The 19,861-nt window shown below is 42.2% G+C and overlaps 2 protein-coding genes across 2 annotated transcripts; one reads left to right on the top strand and one right to left on the bottom strand.

Moving 5' to 3' along the window:
• The first annotated feature begins 77 nt into the window (after nt 1-77).
• dhx29 (DEAH (Asp-Glu-Ala-His) box polypeptide 29) lies at nt 78-10,567 on the top strand. The gene is made up of 28 exons (XM_053411018.1): nt 78-377; nt 1,064-1,137; nt 1,248-1,361; nt 1,447-1,576; nt 1,670-1,809; nt 1,909-2,055; nt 2,180-2,306; nt 2,408-2,566; nt 3,028-3,196; nt 3,371-3,491; nt 3,589-3,981; nt 4,062-4,328; nt 4,449-4,592; nt 5,368-5,544; nt 5,758-5,898; nt 6,383-6,527; nt 6,620-6,740; nt 6,890-6,974; nt 7,126-7,214; nt 7,329-7,457; nt 7,558-7,633; nt 7,963-8,187; nt 8,293-8,429; nt 9,004-9,094; nt 9,206-9,502; nt 9,575-9,706; nt 9,872-9,968; nt 10,259-10,567. The coding sequence occupies exons 1-28, from the start codon at nt 209-211 to the stop codon at nt 10,312-10,314; spliced, it is 4,152 nt and encodes a 1,383-aa protein (XP_053266993.1). The 5' UTR covers nt 78-208; the 3' UTR covers nt 10,315-10,567.
• Nucleotides 10,568-10,822: 255 nt separating this feature from the next.
• Nucleotides 10,823-19,440, bottom strand: pstpip2 (proline-serine-threonine phosphatase interacting protein 2). The gene is made up of 14 exons (XM_053411019.1): nt 19,282-19,440; nt 18,174-18,274; nt 16,897-16,971; nt 16,200-16,234; nt 15,996-16,102; nt 15,267-15,329; nt 14,634-14,732; nt 14,264-14,309; nt 13,830-13,909; nt 13,655-13,753; nt 12,997-13,093; nt 12,594-12,678; nt 12,478-12,515; nt 10,823-11,588 (listed from the first exon to the last, which is right to left on the bottom strand). The coding sequence occupies exons 1-14, from the start codon at nt 19,312-19,314 to the stop codon at nt 11,533-11,535; spliced, it is 1,014 nt and encodes a 337-aa protein (XP_053266994.1). The 5' UTR covers nt 19,315-19,440; the 3' UTR covers nt 10,823-11,532.
• Nucleotides 19,441-19,861: the final 421 nt, after the last annotated feature.

Genomic DNA, 19,861 nt, shown 5'->3' with positions numbered 1-19,861 from the left:
TAGTTTTCTCTTTTTTTGGTGAATGCAACACAGTCGGTATTCTACGGCAGCCGCGTGAGTCAAACCTGTCATACCGTCATCTATACGCGGAGATGAATAAACGCTCTAGCCCCATCTTGGCTCTTTATGCATAATAATAAGCAGCTTGTGTCAGCTTTTTATGACTTGACATTACTCGTCCACACGCGGGTTGTGTTTTGGGGACTAAATGGGCGGAAAGAAGAAGAAATCGGCGGCTCCGGTGACCCCGGCGGCGGCGGCAGCAGCAGCCGGCAGGAGCTGTGCTGCTGCGGCGGGGAACATGGTGGCGGAGGAGCCGAAGAAACAGGCAGCCAGCAACAAGCCGGCTAAAGCGGCCAAAGAGAACAAGTCGAAAGGTGCTGATGCCTGAAAACTGCACTTTGACTGTTTAAAATACTTAAGACGCTGAAAGTGTGATGCTACCTGGACCGATGAGAAGCTCAGAGCTTCAGTCTGATAATACTGGTGGCTCTGTATTTTACAAGGGTTTATAATGTTGTGCCACTTCCTTTGTGCAGTGACTTGATCATACTTGTGTTTTTGCTGTGATCAGCCCGTGTACTTACTGCCTGTTGTGCACATTCAGTGCAATAACTTCGCACACGGGTCCCTCTTGTTGTCCCTCATAGTTTCTAAGAGTTCATGTTAACCAAAGATCACAGGCTACACCTTTCTATAATCCATTTTCCTTCTGTGAATTTCTTGTTCATCAGATGAGAAAGCTACTTTCTTGTCAGGCTGGTAAACAGACAGTGAGGTCTGGTAGCTTGTGGTGCACGTTTACCTGCATCTGAGATGTTTTCCAGACCAAAACATCCTGTATATTTCCTTTGTCAACCATTCATTATTCAAAAGAATGGACATACTGCATGACAACAACATATCTGAGATAGAGTAACATAAACTAGAATGGCACTCAATGGATTTTTTTCCTCAAGATCAGATCATGAATGAAACTTAATGGGCTCTAACCTGACCCATTCCAGATCCAGGTTTGGTATGAAGTGTTAACATGCCCTGCTCTGTTGTGTCCTACCTCCAGCTCCAAAGACCTACAGCCTTGCAAACACCGCCCAGGTCGACACAGGTGGAGTCTCAGACAAGTCCATTTTGAAAGTAAGCTCACCACTGTAACCTGCTGTAGATGACCTGTCTATATACTCTTCTCGCACTGAAGAACGTTTGAAAGACGTGGTTAATGAATGGGATTTGACACCTTCACACAGGTTGCTATCCAGGCTGAGCTGGAGAAGAAGATCATCAGCCTGATCAATGACTTCAGACGGGAGAATGGAGACAAAGGGCCCATATCAGGCAGACTCACAAGCAAGAAACTGCTGGTAAAGACAAAACTTCACAGATTTTAATCCTTATTTTGTCTTTAGAGAGGTTGTTATAGCTGTTGCTTTCTTGCTGTGCTTTCAGGACCTGTACACAGCTCTGCAGAAGTTTAACTTTAAGCGGGAACACATCGAGGAGGCGATGAAGAGCAGCGTGCTCTACGGTGGAGATCTCCTCTCTGCTCTCGACTGGCTCTGCCTCAACCTCAGAGATGGTAATAGAGCTTTAGCAGATTTAGATATAATCGCTGTTTTTTAACATAATTTATTCTGAAATTATTTTCTAAATGTTCCGTCCGTTTTACCAGATGAGCTTCCGGATGGTTTTAGCCAGCAGATGCAGGAAGAGAACCAGAGGAGCAGGCCTAGGTACCAGCCTCCTGCTCAGGAGAAACCAGCAGCTCCGAGCCCCAAAGCACCCAACAACCCCCCCAAAGAGCCCACCAAGGTTCGTGCACTTATCAGAAAGCATGTGCTGGCTGGACAATGTGTCCTGTCCTGTTATATAATAGTTTATAATTGTGTTTTTGGGGTGGGTGTGTGCCAGGCTACGGAGAAGGATGAAGCTGCAAGCATGAAGGACTGGATCTTGAGGTATGCAGCGCAGAGCAGCGATGAAGAGGAGGAGAAGGAGGAGGAGGAAGGAGGGAAGAAGACTTCGCGAAACCCTGAACTGGAGGAAAAATTTGACCCAGTAATTAAGATTAATGTTGATATATATATATAAATATTTGAAAGGTTAAAATGATAACCTTTAAAATTATATGTATGTGACATAATGTGGTCGCTGTCTAACGGTGTGTGTTATTTCTTTGCAGAATGACCGGTATTTGATCCTCACTGCTCAACTCTATGATGCTAGAGAGATGGCGGCTGTTGCCAAGACCAAAGGAGACAAGTCGGGCCAGAGGATGGCACAGGACAGGATACGCATCATACAGCAAGGTGTGTGCGTGTGTGTGTGTGTGTGTGTGTTTGTGTTAATTACTCTTCCTTTTTAACTAATTTGTCTCTGACACAGAAGCAATCTGTTTTGTATTTTCCAGAAATGAAGCCACTGGAGTCTCACCCCATGTTCACTCCAGCTTTAAAAGTTGGAGACGTCCCTCAGAAGGAAAAGAAAGTGCTTCCTGCCAAAGACGATAAAGAGGGCATCACCTTCAGTTTATTTGAACAAGCTGAAAAGGAGCCACCTGCAGAGAAAGGTACATCTGGCAAAAAAGCAAAGTTAAAATTATTTATTTGTTTACAGGAAATTATAAACACTAAATATAGTGAACCTTAGCATTAAGTTGTAATTGTATAGTTTAATATACTTCCTACTACCATGTAATAGATTCTGTTTTCATAATAGTCATACCTACACCACAGACGATAAGCACATTTGTCGTCAAACACATGAGTCAAATTTTAATGTACGATTTATTTTATCGGACTTGTAGATTCAATCCAGTGTCACCTTGGCTTGATGACTGCTCACATAGATTAAATGAATCTTTCATCAAAATTGGAGTTTGTCTAAAATATATACATATTTATGGAAAACTTACAAAATGCCCAAGACTAAGAGAGACGCAGTCAGTTATGTGTGTCGTGTAGGGAGGAGACGTTCAGGATGTCAACTCAGAACATGCTACTGATCATTTGGTTCCATTTTTCTCTGAAGTCCCGAAAAAGAACGAGCCGAAGGACATTCGTAATTTTGACTACACGGCTCGCAGCTGGACCGGGAAGTCTCCCAAGCAGTTCCTCATCGACTGGGTCCGAAAAAACCTGCCCAAGAGCCCAGCGCCGACTTTTCACAAGGTCCCTGCTGGTCGATACTGGAGAAGCAAGTATGTTTTGTAGCTCTGTGTGAGAGACAGACGTGTTGCACTGAAATATCTTCCAGTTTGCTACATCGTCTGAGGATTTAAATTTACTGTTGTGCTGTTTTAGATTCTTTAAAGACTTATAAGCGAATGTAGAAACATGTTGTACCGATGGGATGTGTTTTTTACATCCACCAGGGTGCGTGTTCAGAGGCTCGAGGATGTCCTGGAGGTTTGTCCCACCATCGTGACCGAGGACAGCATGCAGGCTCAACATCTGGCAGCCACACTGGCGCTCTACACCCTGATTAAGGGGCAGGTACTACATATTACCATGCTGAAGCTTTCCTGTGCTGATCACAAATGTTGCTCAGTGGTTTTTTCTTCCTCTCCCCTCTCGATCCTTTCCCTCTCAGTCCGTGCACCAGCTGCTGCCACCCACCTACAGAGACGTGTGGTTGGAGTGGCGGGACAACGAGCAGCATCAAAAGGAAGAGAGCCGCACGGCCGCCAACAAACCCAGAGACCAGTTTATCTCCCGGCTCCTGACGAGACTCAAACAGCAACAGAGTGAGAGCCAAGAGCAGGAGTCTGGATCCCACGAGCAGGCTGGGCCTGGCCAGGAGGGGGACGAGGAGCCTGAAGAGTCATGGGAGAACCTGGCTGCTCTTGATATCAGGGAGGGAGGAGAGGATATTGAGGACAAGAGTGAGAAAAAAGGAGGGAGGAAAGAAACTGCAGGAGCACTGGAGGCGTCCAGGGAGCTCTTGATAAAGCTGAGGAAATCCTCGCTTGCCAACAAACTGAAGGTGAAAACACTTAAACTTTTCCTCATAGCACAGTTTGTCCAAAATAAAGCCAAACATTTAACGTGTATCTGATCTCTAAGGCCGAGCGAGAGCAGCTCCCCGTCTTCCAACACCGACACCGTGTCCTGGAGGCTCTGCAGCGCCACCGCGTGGTAGTGGTTGCCGGTGAGACGGGCAGCGGGAAGAGTACTCAGATCCCTCAGTTCCTGCTGGAGGAGCTGCTGACCGGGGGCAAAGAGGCGCGGCCCTGCAACATCGTGGTGACTCAGCCCCGCCGGATATCGGCCATGAGCCTGGCCTGCAGAGTCAGTGAGGAGCTGGGATGTGAGGATGGACCGGGATCCAAGGTGAGAGTACATTTTTGCAGCGACTTCGCGAGATGCCTCTAACTCAAACGATAAAACAGTAAAGAAGATACACTGAGACCTGCTGCAGTGATCGTGCTTCATGTTGAAATCCCGTTTCAGTCGTCGCCGTGCGGGTTCCAGATCCGGATGGAGAACCAGTCCGGGGAGTGGACCCGTCTGCTCTACTGCACAACCGGGGTTCTGCTCAGGAAACTCCAGCACGACCGACACCTCAGCTCCCTGACTCACATCATCGTGGATGAGGTACTGACCCTTTATGATCAAAATGCCTAGAAATGTCCCGACCAATCAGAATGAGCTGGACACTTCTAGGCACTTATCATTTAGGCAAAATGCCTAGAAATGTCCCGACCAATCAGAATGAGCCGGACACTTGCAGGCACTTATCATAGTAGCAAAATGCCTAGAAATGTCCCGACCAATCAGAATGAGCCGGACACCTCTAGGCATTTATAATTGTAGCAAAATGCCTAGAAATGTCCCGACCAATCAGAATGAGCCAGACACTTGTAGGCATTTATAAATGTAGCAAAATGCCTAGAAATTTCCCAACAAATCAGAATGAGCCGGACACTTGTAGGTACTTATCATAGTAGCTAAATGCCTAGAAATGTCCCGACCAGTCAGAATGAGCCGGAAACTTCTAGGCCCTTATCATAGTAGCAAAAATGCCTACAAATGTCCTGACCAATCAGAATGAGCCGGACACTTCTAGGCACTTATCATTGAGGCAAAATATCTAGAAATGTCCAACTCTCGGTGTTAGGGAAGTACAACACGTGGGACACTTGTAGGCACTTTACATTAAAGCAAAATGCCTAGAAATGTCCCACACTAGTGCTTAAGAAAGTGCAATACTTGGGACACTTCTAGGCACTTATCATTGAGGCAAAATGCCTAAAAATGTCCCACTCTTGTGGTTAGGGATCTGTAATACTTGGGGCACTTGTAGGAACTTATCATTTTAGCAAAAATGTCTAGAAATGTTTAATTTAACTCCTCACCTCCATCTTCTCAGGTCCACGAGCGCAGTGTGCAGTCCGACTTCCTGCTCACCATCCTGAAAGATGTTGTTATGAGGAGATCTGACCTGCATCTGATCCTCATGAGCGCCACAGTCGACTGCAACAAGTTCTCCAACTACTTCAACCGCTGCCCAGTGATCAACATTCCGGGCAGGACTTTCCCAGTTGAGGTGAGGGTCGTGTTTCATTGCACACTCGCACAAACACACATCTTATTTAATCCCTTTGTCTGTTTTAGATGTTTTGGAAGGTTTGAGAACAAAGTGACATCACAGATGGCACTTTTTTGCATTTCATCCAAGAGCCTGAACAGAAATTACTCTGAGGTCCTGGCAGAGGAAAGCTGGATTTACTTTACTCATCCTCCTGTGTTCTGTGTGCAGGTGTTTCATTTAGAAGATATAGTGGAGCAGACAGGGTACGTCCTGGAAAAGGACTCGGAGTACTGCCAGAAAATTCTTGAGGACGAGGAAGAAGTCAGCATCTCTATCTCACAGAAAGGTGGCAGGACGTCACAACACCAGGTAATGTCGGCTCTCTGCAGCAGGAATATGTGAGATGGTTTGTTTATGAATTCCGACTGTCTATTTGGTGAATGATTAAAGAAGCTGGTCAGAGCAAGTCTAAGCAAGTATCACAGCTTTCAAATCCTAGGTTCTTTTGACAATATTAAACTTACAAAATAAGCAACAATTACAGCAAAGGTCTGGGTAAAGGAAACTTTTGTAGTATTCTTTTTTGTGCGATTTATTTATTTAAGAGGCCGTCATAACAAGAAAAACACTTAGCTAATCTTCTATGTCAGGAGGGTCCAGTTGTCATGTGATTTGATCAGACTTGATTAATGGCGGTCTCCCATCCAACAACTGTCTCTGCTAAACTGTGATTGTGTCACATCCTCTTTTCCTGCCCACTGTAAACCAGTCGGTGTGTGGGCATGCAGGTGCTCATGCAGTCTGTAACGTTGTGTTGCCACTTAGTTAATCGTTGTGTTTCTCTGTGTTTAAGGAGGTGATGGTGAGAGACTCGTCCGGAGGCTGGGACCTGGGTCCTGACCTGGACCACTTCAGCAGCAGGACCCGGCAGGTGCTGAAGTACATGAACCCTAACAAGATCAACATGGACTTGCTGGTTGACCTTGTGGACTACTTAGGTACATGCTTTTTTCAGATGGCACCGTTTCATACGTGTTTGTTGTAGTTGTGTGTGTTAAATTTGAGTGGTTTTGTTTTGTGTCTCTTACAGACAAATCCCCACAATTTGCCGTTTTGGATGGAGCCGTTCTCGTGTTCCTCCCGGGTCTGGCTCATATCCAGCAGCTGCACGACCTGCTCTCTTCAGACAAGAGGTTCAGGAACAAAAACAGGTGACACACACTCACACACACTAATCTGAGGTTCCATGGTCCAGTATACACTTGTCCTGCAGCAACACCTGAAAATTGAGGAAATGGTGAAATATACCTATCTTACTTTTTAGGTCAATCTCACCGTGAGTGTTGTCTCTTTCTTAAAGGTACAAGATTGTTGCTCTACACTCAACTCTATCATCCAAGGACCAAGCTTCTGCCTTCACAGTGCCCCCTGCTGGAGTTAGGAAGGTACTACTAAATTGTGTCACAATGTAATAAAGCATCCTGAAAAAAAGTGTATATTGCAGAATCTAGATGATTATAAAATTAAGAGATTTCATTGATTAACTTAACAAATAAATTCATAAATACTAAACATCCCTCCTCTCTCTTTTTTAAGATTGTGTTGTCGACTAACATTGCTGAGACGGGTGTGACTATTCCTGATGTTGTGTTTGTCATCGACACTGGGAAGACCAAAGAAAATAAGTAAGAGCTCATGAACAATAGAAAAAGTCGAGAGGATTCATATCAATAATTATTGTCTTGAAAAAATGTCATGGCAACCTGTTTTCAAGATAATAATTCTGTTGTGTTGCTCAGGTACCACGAGAGCAGTCAGATGAGTTCCCTGGTGGAGACATTTGTTTCTAAAGCCAGCGCCCTCCAGAGGCAGGGGAGAGCAGGACGTGTCCGACACGGCTTCTGCTTTAGACTCTACCCAAAATTCAGGTATGGAGCTTGTCACTCACTTTACAGAGAAGAGATAAAGAACACAAATCATTTACATTGAATATAAAGGACGTGTCTGATCTGTTCCGTTTGTTCTCAGGTTTGATTCCTTCATGGATTACTCTATACCAGAGATACTGCGGGTCCCGCTGGAGGAACTCTGCCTTCATATCATGGTATATAAACAACACTCAGTTGCACAGAAATAAAACTTCACAAAAAAACACTGGTTACTTAACATAATGCCTAGTTCTCTGTTAACAGAGTGGGGTGTTTCCCAATGGGAAATCACCTCGGCGTGACCAACTATGGAAGCTCCAATGTTACCATGTCTGTTGGAGCTACCCCTCATATTTTCACAATCGGCCAGCCCCTCCTGAATCATTCTCGCTTTCTTCCTGTGAAGGAACTACAGCGAAGCTCCCTCAGCTTTATAGGCCACATTTACTTGCCTTATTGAATTTTTCTGGTTTCCCCCTAATCCCTCCTCTCTCCCCTCTCGTAGAAATGTCAGTATGGCTCCCCGGAGGACTTCCTGAGCAGGGCCCTCGACCCTCCTCTGCCCCAGTCGGTCAGTAACGCCGTCAACCTGCTGAGGAAGATCGGTGCGTGTCACCCCAGCGATCATCTCCTCACCGCTCTGGGACACCACTTGGCGAGTCTGCCCGTCAACGTGAAGATCGGCAAGATGCTGATCTACGGAGCCATCCTCGGCTGCCTGGAGCCCATAGTGAGTCTAACGTCCTCACTATTATCAGAAAACAAACGCCCCGGCTGCGAGTGCATCTGCGACTGTCATATCTTGCAATGAATATTAATAAAAGATTTGTTTCAGGCAACGATCGCAGCAGCCATCACTGAGAAGTCTCCCTTCTCCACACCAATGAATAGAAAGGAGGAAGCTAACCTGGCCAAAGCTGCACTGGCATTAGCCAACTCTGATCACCTGACGATATACAACGCGTATCTGGGGTATGTGCGGCTCTGAACATCATTTTTTAAGCCGGTGTCTATTTTACTTTGAGGGTATTTATGTATTAAGGTGGTGCGGTGGTTAGATGGAGAGGCTTTTAATCTTATAAGCCATGCTTCTGTTAGCAGGCTTAGCCATAGTGCTGTAGGGAGGAGGAGTAAAGAATAAGAGTAATGAAAATACACTTACTCAGGAGAAATTAAACACTTATTAAAAATAATAACAGGTTAGACTGGTGCAACATCAAACTTGTTGCTATTGTTTGCTACAGCCGCTAGAAAGATCATCTACTGTACATATAATACATTCATCCCTGTGCCTCATCTAGGTCTAGATCCTGTTAATTGATTCACTGTAAGAAGAAGAAGAATTTTTGTCATATACAAATGGAAAATATTGATAGAATCGTGAAAAGGTCTAGAATTTAATCTGGTAAACATTTGGGGGGGTAACCCTGTAACAGCTCCCTTCAACAATCTGTTGCCTTTAGGAAGAAAGGCTCGGTGACAACCTCTCTGATGAGACTGGACCTGCTGTGTGCTGACCTGTGTTCTTGTGTTCACCTCTCTTTAGGTGGAAGAACTCACAGACCGAGGGAGGGAGAGAAGAAATGTCCTATTGCAGGAAACACTTCCTCAATCGCACGGCACTCATCACAATAGAGGTATCGCTTTCTCTCATTCGTTTTCACGCACACTCATCTTCTCATCTCTTATTTTAACACAAATCATGCTCCCTTCCTCCTCCCGCCCTGTGTTCGACGTGCTCCATCCAGGATGTGAAGCACGACCTGATGAGGATGATGGAGCAGGTGGGTTTCTGGTCGTCTCGCTCCTCTTCTCACTCCAAGTCGCAGGCGGCGGCGCTGTCCAAGCAGCAGATGGCCGTCCTGAACGCAGCACTGACAGCAGGGGTCTATGACAGCGTGGCCCGGGTCTTGTGCACCCCCTCCGTGGACGTGCTCGATCGACTGGCCTGCACGGTGGAGACGCCTCAAGGCAAGGCCCAGGTCCACCCCTCATCGGTCAACCGCAACCTGCAGACACACGGCTGGCTGCTGTACCAGGAGAAGGTGTGGACGAGGAGCATGTGACATCTGTTTATCTACGAGGTCTCACTTGTGCTAATCGCTGCTTGTCCTCAGGTCAAATACACAAGGATCTACCTGCGGGACACTACTCTGATTTCTCCGTTTCCCATGCTGCTGTTCGGAGGTGACATCGATATTCAGCACAGAGAAAGGCTCATCTCGCTGGACGGGTGGATTCACTTTCAGGTCAGACGTCAGATGGTTCAGGGATTTGTTCACACTGGTGTCAAAGTCTTTTCCTCTTCCATTCCTCCTGTTGCAGCAGAACTTGTTAAAGAAAAAAGAATGATGTGTTTTTCTTGTTCTGACTCAACCTGCCTGCCGTGACAAAGTCTTGTTTATTTTCATCAGGCTCCCGTACGGATTGGTGTGATCTTCAAACACCTGAGGAAGCTGATGGACTCTCTGCTTGAAAAGAAACTGGAGAATCCGAGGATGAGTCTGGAAGGTAAACCCAACTTAGTGGTTTTCTCTGCATTAAGCAGCACAATGTCTACATGGCTGCACTGAAACTCATTAACAGTAACGGTAAAATATTTAGTTTAGTTTAAATTAAAAACCCAGACAAATTGCTTATCTTCTTTTAAAATACAAAAACTGGGGGGGTTAATACACAGACCTTGATTTATAATATTATATGGATGCAGTCAGAGGTATAAAATAAAGAAAAGATATATATATATATTTTTTTGTTGTTGTTAAATCTTGTCTGATCCATTCTATCTCTGTCCATTCCAGGTGAGAAGACCATCCAGGTGATTCTGGATCTGATCAAATCAGAGCATTCCATGTGATATCAACCATTTCACAGACGGAGCCTTCAAACCAGGATCTTTTCACAGAACGTTTCCATATAATGACTCTACTGCTCCGCATTAACACCCAGCACCAACTGGTCAGATGTGAGTGTCCGAAGGATGAACTATAAGTCACCAGGAACTCGCACTCACATTGAGGAGGAGCGTGTAATGTGAAACCATGGAATTTGAGCATACAAATGATAAGAAGTTGCCAAATGCAGTTGGAATAAAGCTGTTTTAATTGTCATTTGAACCATTTATTGTCTCACGGCTGACAGTCGATTTAAAACACTGCCTTAAATATAATATAACTTCTAAATAGCAAAAAGAGAAAGAGCCTCACAGTGTTCTACAGTGTGCTAAGTTTAAATGGTGTCCGGTATCATGGGGGTCAACTGCAGCTATAATATGTGTAACCTATTACAGTATCATGCACCAGATGATGTCAGGACATGGAAACAGTTGCCACATTTAAGTAAATAACACGAAACACCAGCTCAGATCAGCTTTTTTCAATTCCTCTTTATTCCTCCAGTTTTAAACGTCCTCACAGTTTGTAACACACAACCATTAAGTCATTAAATCAAAGTGCAAAACTTCTCACAATTGTACACTGTCAATGTCTACAATGTCAGTGTAGACCATAGACCTTTCTTAGAATGGAAATGAGTCTGTGGGACAGATTGGAACTGGAACACGGTCTGGTATTTTATATCCTGCACAGCGCAGGTACAGGAGATAAGAGTATTCAGGCTCAACTCAGCTGACACAGTTTCTCATTATGTGAATCTCTATGTAAAATTCCAAATGGAACATAGATTAGATGCATCTTCACGGAGGATAGAGCTCTACATCCCGGTATAGATATCTGAGTAGGAAGTTGATACAGAAATGTGTTAAACGTCACTGTTTTATGTTTTTTATACTCTTATAAGCGTCTGTTCTATTGCACAAAACATTTTAGCCAGTTCTGATTTTAAAAAAACACCAAAAATCCCTCAAATAGAATAATTATGTTAACTGTACTGTTTATAACACAGTGAAAGGATCTCAAATGAACCATGTATATGTACACAGTTACTAATTTTCCACCTGGTAAAAGATTATCTTCACAAGGAAGCAAGAAAGAGGAAGTAACTGATCATAGATAAACTTCGTGCCTGTGACAAAGCTCCAGCTCTGCACGGGACACACAGTAACTGCATCTGTGTCTCAGAACTGGACGACACTGTAGCCTGCGTCCTGCACTGTCGAGTAGATCGTATCATCTGGAATCAAAGCACACATCAGACACACCATTGTTCATTATGATAAGCACAATCGTGCAGCCACGCTTCAGTTCGTGATAAAGCCTCACGCTTCTATCTCCCCACGAAAATTACCTTTCTTTTTATACACACTGACACGGGGACTGCAGTAAAAATGTGTCACTTAGGCTCTCATAGTAAAATTAACTAAATGTTTCAACTAAATTCCCATAAATGCCCAGTATTCATGTTAAATTACAGTGTGCATGTCTTTGCTACTGACAGCCTTCTCTAACCATTAACTCCAAATATACAAAAACTGTATCTGTAAACTGAAAAGACCATGTAAATAAGTAAAATGTCACTCAGGAGTGGGCACACACCAAATTTGACACACAACATATCAGTTCCCTAAATGTTCCCATTTTTTTCCGAGATCGGTGAAATTGTAAAATTCTATCTCTCAGTTGTGATAATAAAATCCTGGATCTGACACTTTTTTCATGGGAGCTGTGGTTTAGTCCGCGCTCGCAAATCAATCCTTCATTCAAGCTTATTTTCACATCACATTCAATCGTAAAGAGTAACTGAGAGGAAAGTTTACATATTTTTTTGCACAAAATGTGGTGGATTCCTTTGGCTTAGGATATACCTTTGATGAAACCAGTGCTATATGCACTGAAAGGGTGTTAACCTGTCCTGGATGATTCTCTATTCTCTATTTGCGTCTATAGAGAAGAAAGTGGTGCATGTCACATCTGGTGACCCGCACGCCCCCACCCCCCTCCCTCCACTGCCTGTGGTTTGGAGACGTGCAGTTTCACGATCACACCCTTTTTGCAACTAAGCCTCATCAGCCACATTATCATAGCAAGCAACACACAATATTAAAAATAAACAGGAAACATACCCGCCCTGCTGTGTGTTGGATCAGGTAACGGCCCCCTCCTGCAAATTCACAGAACAAGGAACACAATGAGAGCACACAGTTGCAGTTAGAGGAATAAGGAGCCTTATCTTGTTTACCTGGTGATTGGTGGAGGAAGTCGAGAGGGTGGAGCTCCATTGGCAGACTTCTGACCAGTGTAGAAGTTCTCATACAGAACTGAAGCTGTTGGAGAGAAAAAAAAAACGATACTGGTCTCTCGCTGGTCACTGGTGGCACGGTGCATACGTGTGTGTTGAATTACTACCATCCTCTTCTCAGCTATTTTTTTCCTATGATCTGCAGACACTGTCCAGAAATGAACTTCTACACATGCAGCACAAGGTCAGAGATCGTCTGATTGGCTCTGTGCAATGCCTGTTTCCACTGATTCTGACATTTGCGTTCACACACTTCATGTCTAGAAAGATTCAGGGTCGTGGTGCACGTGTGAAAGCTCAGTTCACGTGTACTCTGGTGCATCATCAGTTCCTGCATTCATACCTGGTGGTCTATCACCGGTCCGCCTAAGGTTTACAAAGTGCTCGATATCTTCCTGGACGTCACACTGTTCCAGCGACTTTCTCACTTCCTCATACAGCTGTTGGCCCGTAGCACAAGAAGAAGGACAGACACAACATGACCAGGTCGCAGTTAAAAAGTCGTCCAAGAAAGTTTATAAATGTTACATTCACAGTATTTTAGGATTCCAGTTGCCTGTTTCTCTTCCAATTGGCATTTAGTAACTTTAGAATGAATATCCTGTCATTTTTGTGTCCACCCGACAAATTGAAATCCAGTATTTACTTTACTTTTAGCTCCTTTTTTGGTCTCAACCAGCTCCTGAGGCAAACATGTGGCTCTTACGCATTTAAATGTTTCACCAGCCAGTTGCTAGAAGTTTCTGTTTGGTTGAGGCCGGTAATGTGGGACAATGTGTTTATTATTGGTACTCTTTTACCTAGAAATTAATAAGAGCGGTTACAGTGAACTAAAAAAGAAAGATACCGAAATAGAACACCAAAACAAGGAGCTAAAAGATGCTAACATGACACATAGAGCTGCAGGGTTTTAATACAATTCTCTACGGATTAGTGACTATGAGCGACCCCTTTCAGTTGATCCACTGCTAATATATGGTTAAGGATAACGGCAGCTTTACCTCGTCACCGGTCACACACTGCTGGGAGAGCTGGTTCAGATGGGTCCACACTGCATTCCTCAGAAAGTTGATTCGCTCCACAGATTGTTTTTCAAACATCTGAAACAAAAGTTTCAGCTTCTATAATGCACGTTCTATTTCATTTGAAATAATCTTGAGTCTTACAGAGTCCTACCTCACAGGCCTTCACATGTTCCTTCATCCATTCGTCTGTGATCTTCCCCAGTGTGGTCACATTCTGCTGGTATAACCTGTCTGCCAATCAAACACACAATAAACGGTATAAATATGATATAAGTACACAAACACATTCATAATATTACTATTGTTACATACTCAAGTCAGACTGGTTTTGTGTTTTAGAATCTACGAGAGTTCCTCACACATCACTGACAGTGTATAGGACTGATGATGGCACTAAAGAAACATGAACTGAAACCCACCAGAAGAGAAACAAGCTTAGGGATCACCCAAATAAGTAGGATTCATCCTCTAGGGAACATGAATGTCGGAGTCCTTGGGTAATAAACTGACACCAATAGTACGGTCAAACAGTTTGGATGAATCCACAAAATGCACCCTGCCTATTATCAATGTTTCTTCACTTACCTGCTTCCTCTGAGTTCTGTTTTGCTTGCTGCGATTTTGAGTTGAGCTGAAGGAGGATGAAGAACATGTGACCAATAAGTTTTCATCAGTAGCTCAACACATCGCAACCATATACAGAAAAACACTGCTCATAGGTTATTTTCATGGACTGTATTATTAGATTGAGGGCATGACGGTCATACATCCTGCCTTCTCCATGTTAGCATGTCAAATGTGATGGTGTGTCTGTTATTTTAGGTAGTTCTTGTTTGTTCCTTTTTACCGTAAGTTTGGTTTTAATTCCTCCGAGGGTAGAATAGACGTTCCATGTTTATACTCTCTTGCTTCTTCAGTAAATATTATAATAAGTCTGTGGAAAACTCCCCTGTACCTTCTCCATGTGCTTAGTGTTGTTAGTGTTGGTGTTTCGGTTCACATTCTGATCGGCTTCTTCTTTATCTCGGCACTTCTGCTCGTACGTCTTCTTTGACTGAGGACAACATCATCATCATCATCATCATCATCATCATCATGGAACGTTAATGAGAAGTTTATGTCTTTCTCAGCTTCAATCTACTGGCATCAGCTCTGTTGTTGGCACAGACTAATTTTATCCTGATTTGCATAGTGCCCCACACGCAGTTCTTCTTTTGACTGTAATTGTCATGTGTGAAATGAAGCCCCGTGGTTCACTTCCTGGAGCGGTCGACCCCACTTCCTCCACCAAAGGGGAAGGACAGACACTGGGCTTCATTTTCACTGCGCTCTCGACACAACTGAAACTCATCTGACATGAATCATAACTTGTACTGGTGTCCAGCGTCACTGTTTATAAAAAATACTTCTGGTTTTCTCTTGCATCCAAGCTTGGGTCTGTTTGAATATTGATAACAGGAGGTTTGGCAAGTCAATCAATATGGAGTCTGCATCATCGATAAGCTGATCTTATCCATATCAGAGGTACATGATCGCCCTTGTGCTTGTTTATTTCACATTGAGCTTATGCTTTTACATTATGACTTACATCCATTGTCTTCTTGTACTGTGAGGACTTCTGTTTGTGCAGAGCATCGATCTGTTGTTCAATCTGAAATCACAAGGTTGAATTTAGACCCCTACTTATCCTGCATTGCCTCAGAACTAACTTACCTCCATCAGTTCTGATCAGACACTTTGTCACCGTGTTGCATATACATGTTGTAAACAGAAATGTTCTGCAGACTTGACACATTAAACACAATATATTCAAAGTATAGTGTAAAGGAACTTTTGTTAAGTAACTGAATAAAGTACTGTGTTTGTGGACAATGTTAATGTGTAACTCAATTCTGATATGCCTGGATCCTGATGGCTTGGGCCCAAGACATCCATGGACAGTTAACCCTACTAGCCTAAGACTTGTACCCGTGGCACCTAATTTCATGTTAAAAATGATTGGATGTGATATACTTTATGACTGCATTTGATAAAAGGAAATAAAAAGAAGTAAAAATAAATCAGGATTAGGACCAAAAATTCATCTGTTCATTGATATTAGAACTCTTATCTACGTATGTCAAAATATTTTTTAAAATAAATTCAACAAATTTTGGGGGAAATCTCACATTGTTAAAGAAAAAGATAAATAAATCCCACCAATATACAAAGTTTAAAACAATTGGTTCAATAGTTTTTGCGTAATCCTAATGGACAAAAACAGACACACAGGCAATGAAGGCTTAACGTCCTAAGAGGCGATAATAAACCCACCGACCTTTTTCCTCAAGTCTTTTTGCTTTTCCCTGAATTCCTCCAGTTTCTTGGCTTCCTCCCTCATGCTCTGTGCCAGCTGTAGGTGTGATAGACTCACATGTTCAGTCTCTGCATGGAAGAAAAATCTTAGAATTTAAACAAAAAATACTCTATGACTACACAATAGTGGCTTTTATTAGGACTCCAAAACGTTAAGCTTACTCACGTAATTTGAACACATCCAGGGATCTCTTCAATGTGCTATGAGAACAAAAGGAATAGGAGTTATATGTGGATTTTAAACATAAAACAATCTGTAACCTATTAATACCCACTACACAGTGCATGAAAAAAAATTGTTAAAATTACACCAGGACATTATCAGAGACCTGGCTTATCATTGACTACCGTTTTCTTATTGAGGAAACACAGTAACTTCTGTCTTTTCTCACTTGTGGCTTATAAATATTGCAGCAAAGCCTCCCAGCTCATACACAGAAACGCCTAATTCACACTAAAAGTGTGCTTACAAAAAATTACAAAAAATACTTCATCTTTGGCTGACCCCACCTCCCCCACAAGTCTTCTTTCCAACTCCCACTTTACTTCCTTTTAATAGAAACCACACACAGAAAGGGAACTTGACTGATACAGAAACACCACCGGGTCAAAATTAAACTAATAAAACCGGATTAAAAACTCTATTCATTGGAATCTTGCAAACTAATGCAATCCTTATTTCCACATTTTAACAAGCGTGAGATTGAATCTTCACTCGGTGACCAGACTCTATCTTTGCTTTGACCTGTTCTGCTGCATCGCTGCAAACAAACTAAAGGGAAACACAGATCGAATTGTCTCACTGTACAAACAGCAGATCTGGAAAAAACACATATTAACAGCACAGCACGGAGGTTGCTTACTTCATCTCATTGTGTCCACACACCTTCTTGGACAAACCCAGGAGATCTTTGGCGTATTTCTCTTCAATTGAAGCCCTGGATGATAAATTACAACCCTGAGTCTGTTGTGCAAGCAAATACAACATGCACAGTACAGAAGGAAACCTACAGCTCATAAACTGCAAATGAAATTACATGAAAGCTACACTGATATGTGATATGTCATACAGGCAGACGGACAGGATCTCAATGACGTTGACATGATCCTATTATATTGTGATTTACCTGAAAACAAACACACACACACACACACACACACACACACACACACACACACACACACACACTCTTTCTTAAGAGTGCCAAAGCAGACTCTGCTTTAGCATATTAATCGTTAACCATTATAAACTTTTAGTTAAACATTATAGAGTGGAATAAATCGATTTGGCATTATTGAGAAATAAAAATATATTTTTTTTAATCTTATTCATATTTTTCGATAACCTCCTGGAGACACCCATAGTCTGCTTCCTGGTAAAGGCATTAGGGGAAAAGAGAAACAGGAAATAACCACTTTGACTGAGGAACTGAATTCCTGCGTCTGCATGTTCGAAGCTCCTCAGGGACGTTTTATATCTCTGTTTATAAACAGTTGGTATCATTGTTGTGTGTTTGTGCATGAAGGAGAAAGGATGGAATAATGATACAAATCTAAAACTTATTAGAAGCTCTTTTCATAAATTTGTTCTACCATGGTGCATCTCCTATTTTCCATTTCTATTCCCATTCAATTTAATTTTAAGAACGATGTTAGGCACAAATCATATACAATTTTTACTCTAATGAGGGGCATGTAAAAATATGTGCTTTGGAAGCTTTTGGGATTATTTTCAATACTGGATGTACTAGAGCAGAATTCAAATTAATGTTTTCAGGAGACTGCACCGCTGAAACCTTTTAGAAAACATAAGGAAATCATTTTGACGCATAACAAACAACACAGAGTAACTTTTCTAAAAAGTTCCACGATGTAATAAACTCAAGACATCTAGGTTCAACTTCTCTAATCAATCACATATTCCTGCTGTTAATGTCGCCAAGGAGATTAAAACCAGGCCTTCGCAGTGACTCATTGTGTACACATCTGTAGCCTTGGATAAAAACTTATATAGTGACCATCTGTCTTACAGCACAACTCATTGCATGACAACTATACAGTTCGCACCCTAACTACCAGCTTGAGCAGAATTAGCATCCACCTATTTTGACATCTTCTCTCATACAGAGCTTTGCGTTACCTGGCCTTCAGGAAGTCCTCCACCTCCTTGCATGTCCTCTTTCCATCATTGAGATACTGAATGATGACATCATATCCTCCAGTGCATGTCAGGTCAGAGTTCTGTCAATAAGATGAAGACAAATAGTCTGTTCAACGTCTTTGGTTGTGAAGAAAAATACCAGTTGGGGATATTTGTTAAGATAAATACTCTAAAACCACTTTTCTTGTTGTAAACAGACAGTTTGTGCAGATCTTTGCTTCACAACCACATCGACCACTATTTGCTGATTGAAACCCTGTTCGTCCATGTTAGAGAGGCCGACTCTGCTTTACTCTAACTTCACACATTGCACCACGACACACACACACACAGAAATAAACACTTAGACATTATGATCTTTCATAGTGACTGTAAATTGGTGTTTTGAACTGCACATCTCCATAATTAAGGTATGAACTCAGACTAACAGCCTATAATCATCCAAACCATGTGAATGGCAAAATCTGTAGGTTATTGACTTTCTGTCTGGTTCAGGTTCTTTACTTGAGTATCTTTATCTATGATGCACAACATTTTAGAAGATATTTTTACTTTTTACTCCATTACATCCATCAAACAGCGAGTTACTTTGCAAATTGTTACCTCACATGCAAAACATACGATGCACTGTTACAGATAGAGGTAACTGAATATATGTAAAAGATAAAGTTGGCTCCATTTGATCAAGCTAGACTTTTTACATATATGTAAAAGTTATTGTTTTTATTTCTTGTGATACTTTAAATATAAATGAGTCTTTATAGAATAACCTTTATAACTGTACTTATAATAATGCTTCGACTTCAGCAAACTTTCCAATGCAGTACTTTTACTTGTGCCTGAGTATTCTTACAATTTTAAAAAGCTACTTTTACTTCAATAATGTATCAGAACATATTGTTCCCTTCACTGCATAAACCAACTATTAAGAGCTTTTAGGTGAGGCCAAAAACATCACAATATTAGAGAAACTATGGTCCAAGAACAGTGAAATTAAATTACATTTATTTTTGTACTTTTGTCGACTGAAATTCAAATTAAACATTATAATAAACAAATAAACCCAGACCACAGAACAGAAACTCACCCAGAAGAAATCTTTGAAGCGCAGGTTTTTCATGGTGGATAAACGACGTAGTCCTGAGGTTTCTGCAGCTCGGACTCAAAGTGACTCTCTACTTCTATGCGCCGCACGTCAAACCCACGCATGCGCACTGCTGATGATGACGATCCCTCCTACACGTGCACCTTGTTTACAGCCATGTATGGAAGATTTAAAGTGTTAATGAGCCAATCTTTATTTATACAGAACATTTCGTTACACAGAGGCAGCAGCCACTAAACCATGTGGAAAAAAAAGTAAGATACAAAAGATCAGGAGGATTGGGCTAAAACCACTAAAATAATAATATGCACATGAATAAAAGAGAAGAAGTTGAAAAGTTTTTTTTAAAGGAAGATGAGGAAGAATAGGAGGATTGGGTTAAAAATAAAAAATAAAAAAATACAATGGCAACGATAAAGACAAAAAGCTAGACATAAAATAATAGGAGGATTTGGTTAAAAATAAATTGGCAGCGGTTTTGAGTTTTTATGCAGTAAAATGGGTATTTCTCACTAATTTCTGACATTTATACACTGGACCATCACCCAGTTATTAAAGAAAA

This window comes from Pleuronectes platessa, chromosome 19, assembly GCF_947347685.1.
Source record: "Pleuronectes platessa chromosome 19, fPlePla1.1, whole genome shotgun sequence".
Classification (NCBI taxonomy): Eukaryota; Metazoa; Chordata; class Actinopteri; order Pleuronectiformes; family Pleuronectidae; genus Pleuronectes; species Pleuronectes platessa.
The sequence above is the reverse complement of the archived record's forward strand: the minus strand, read 5'-3'. Positions and strand labels throughout refer to the sequence as shown.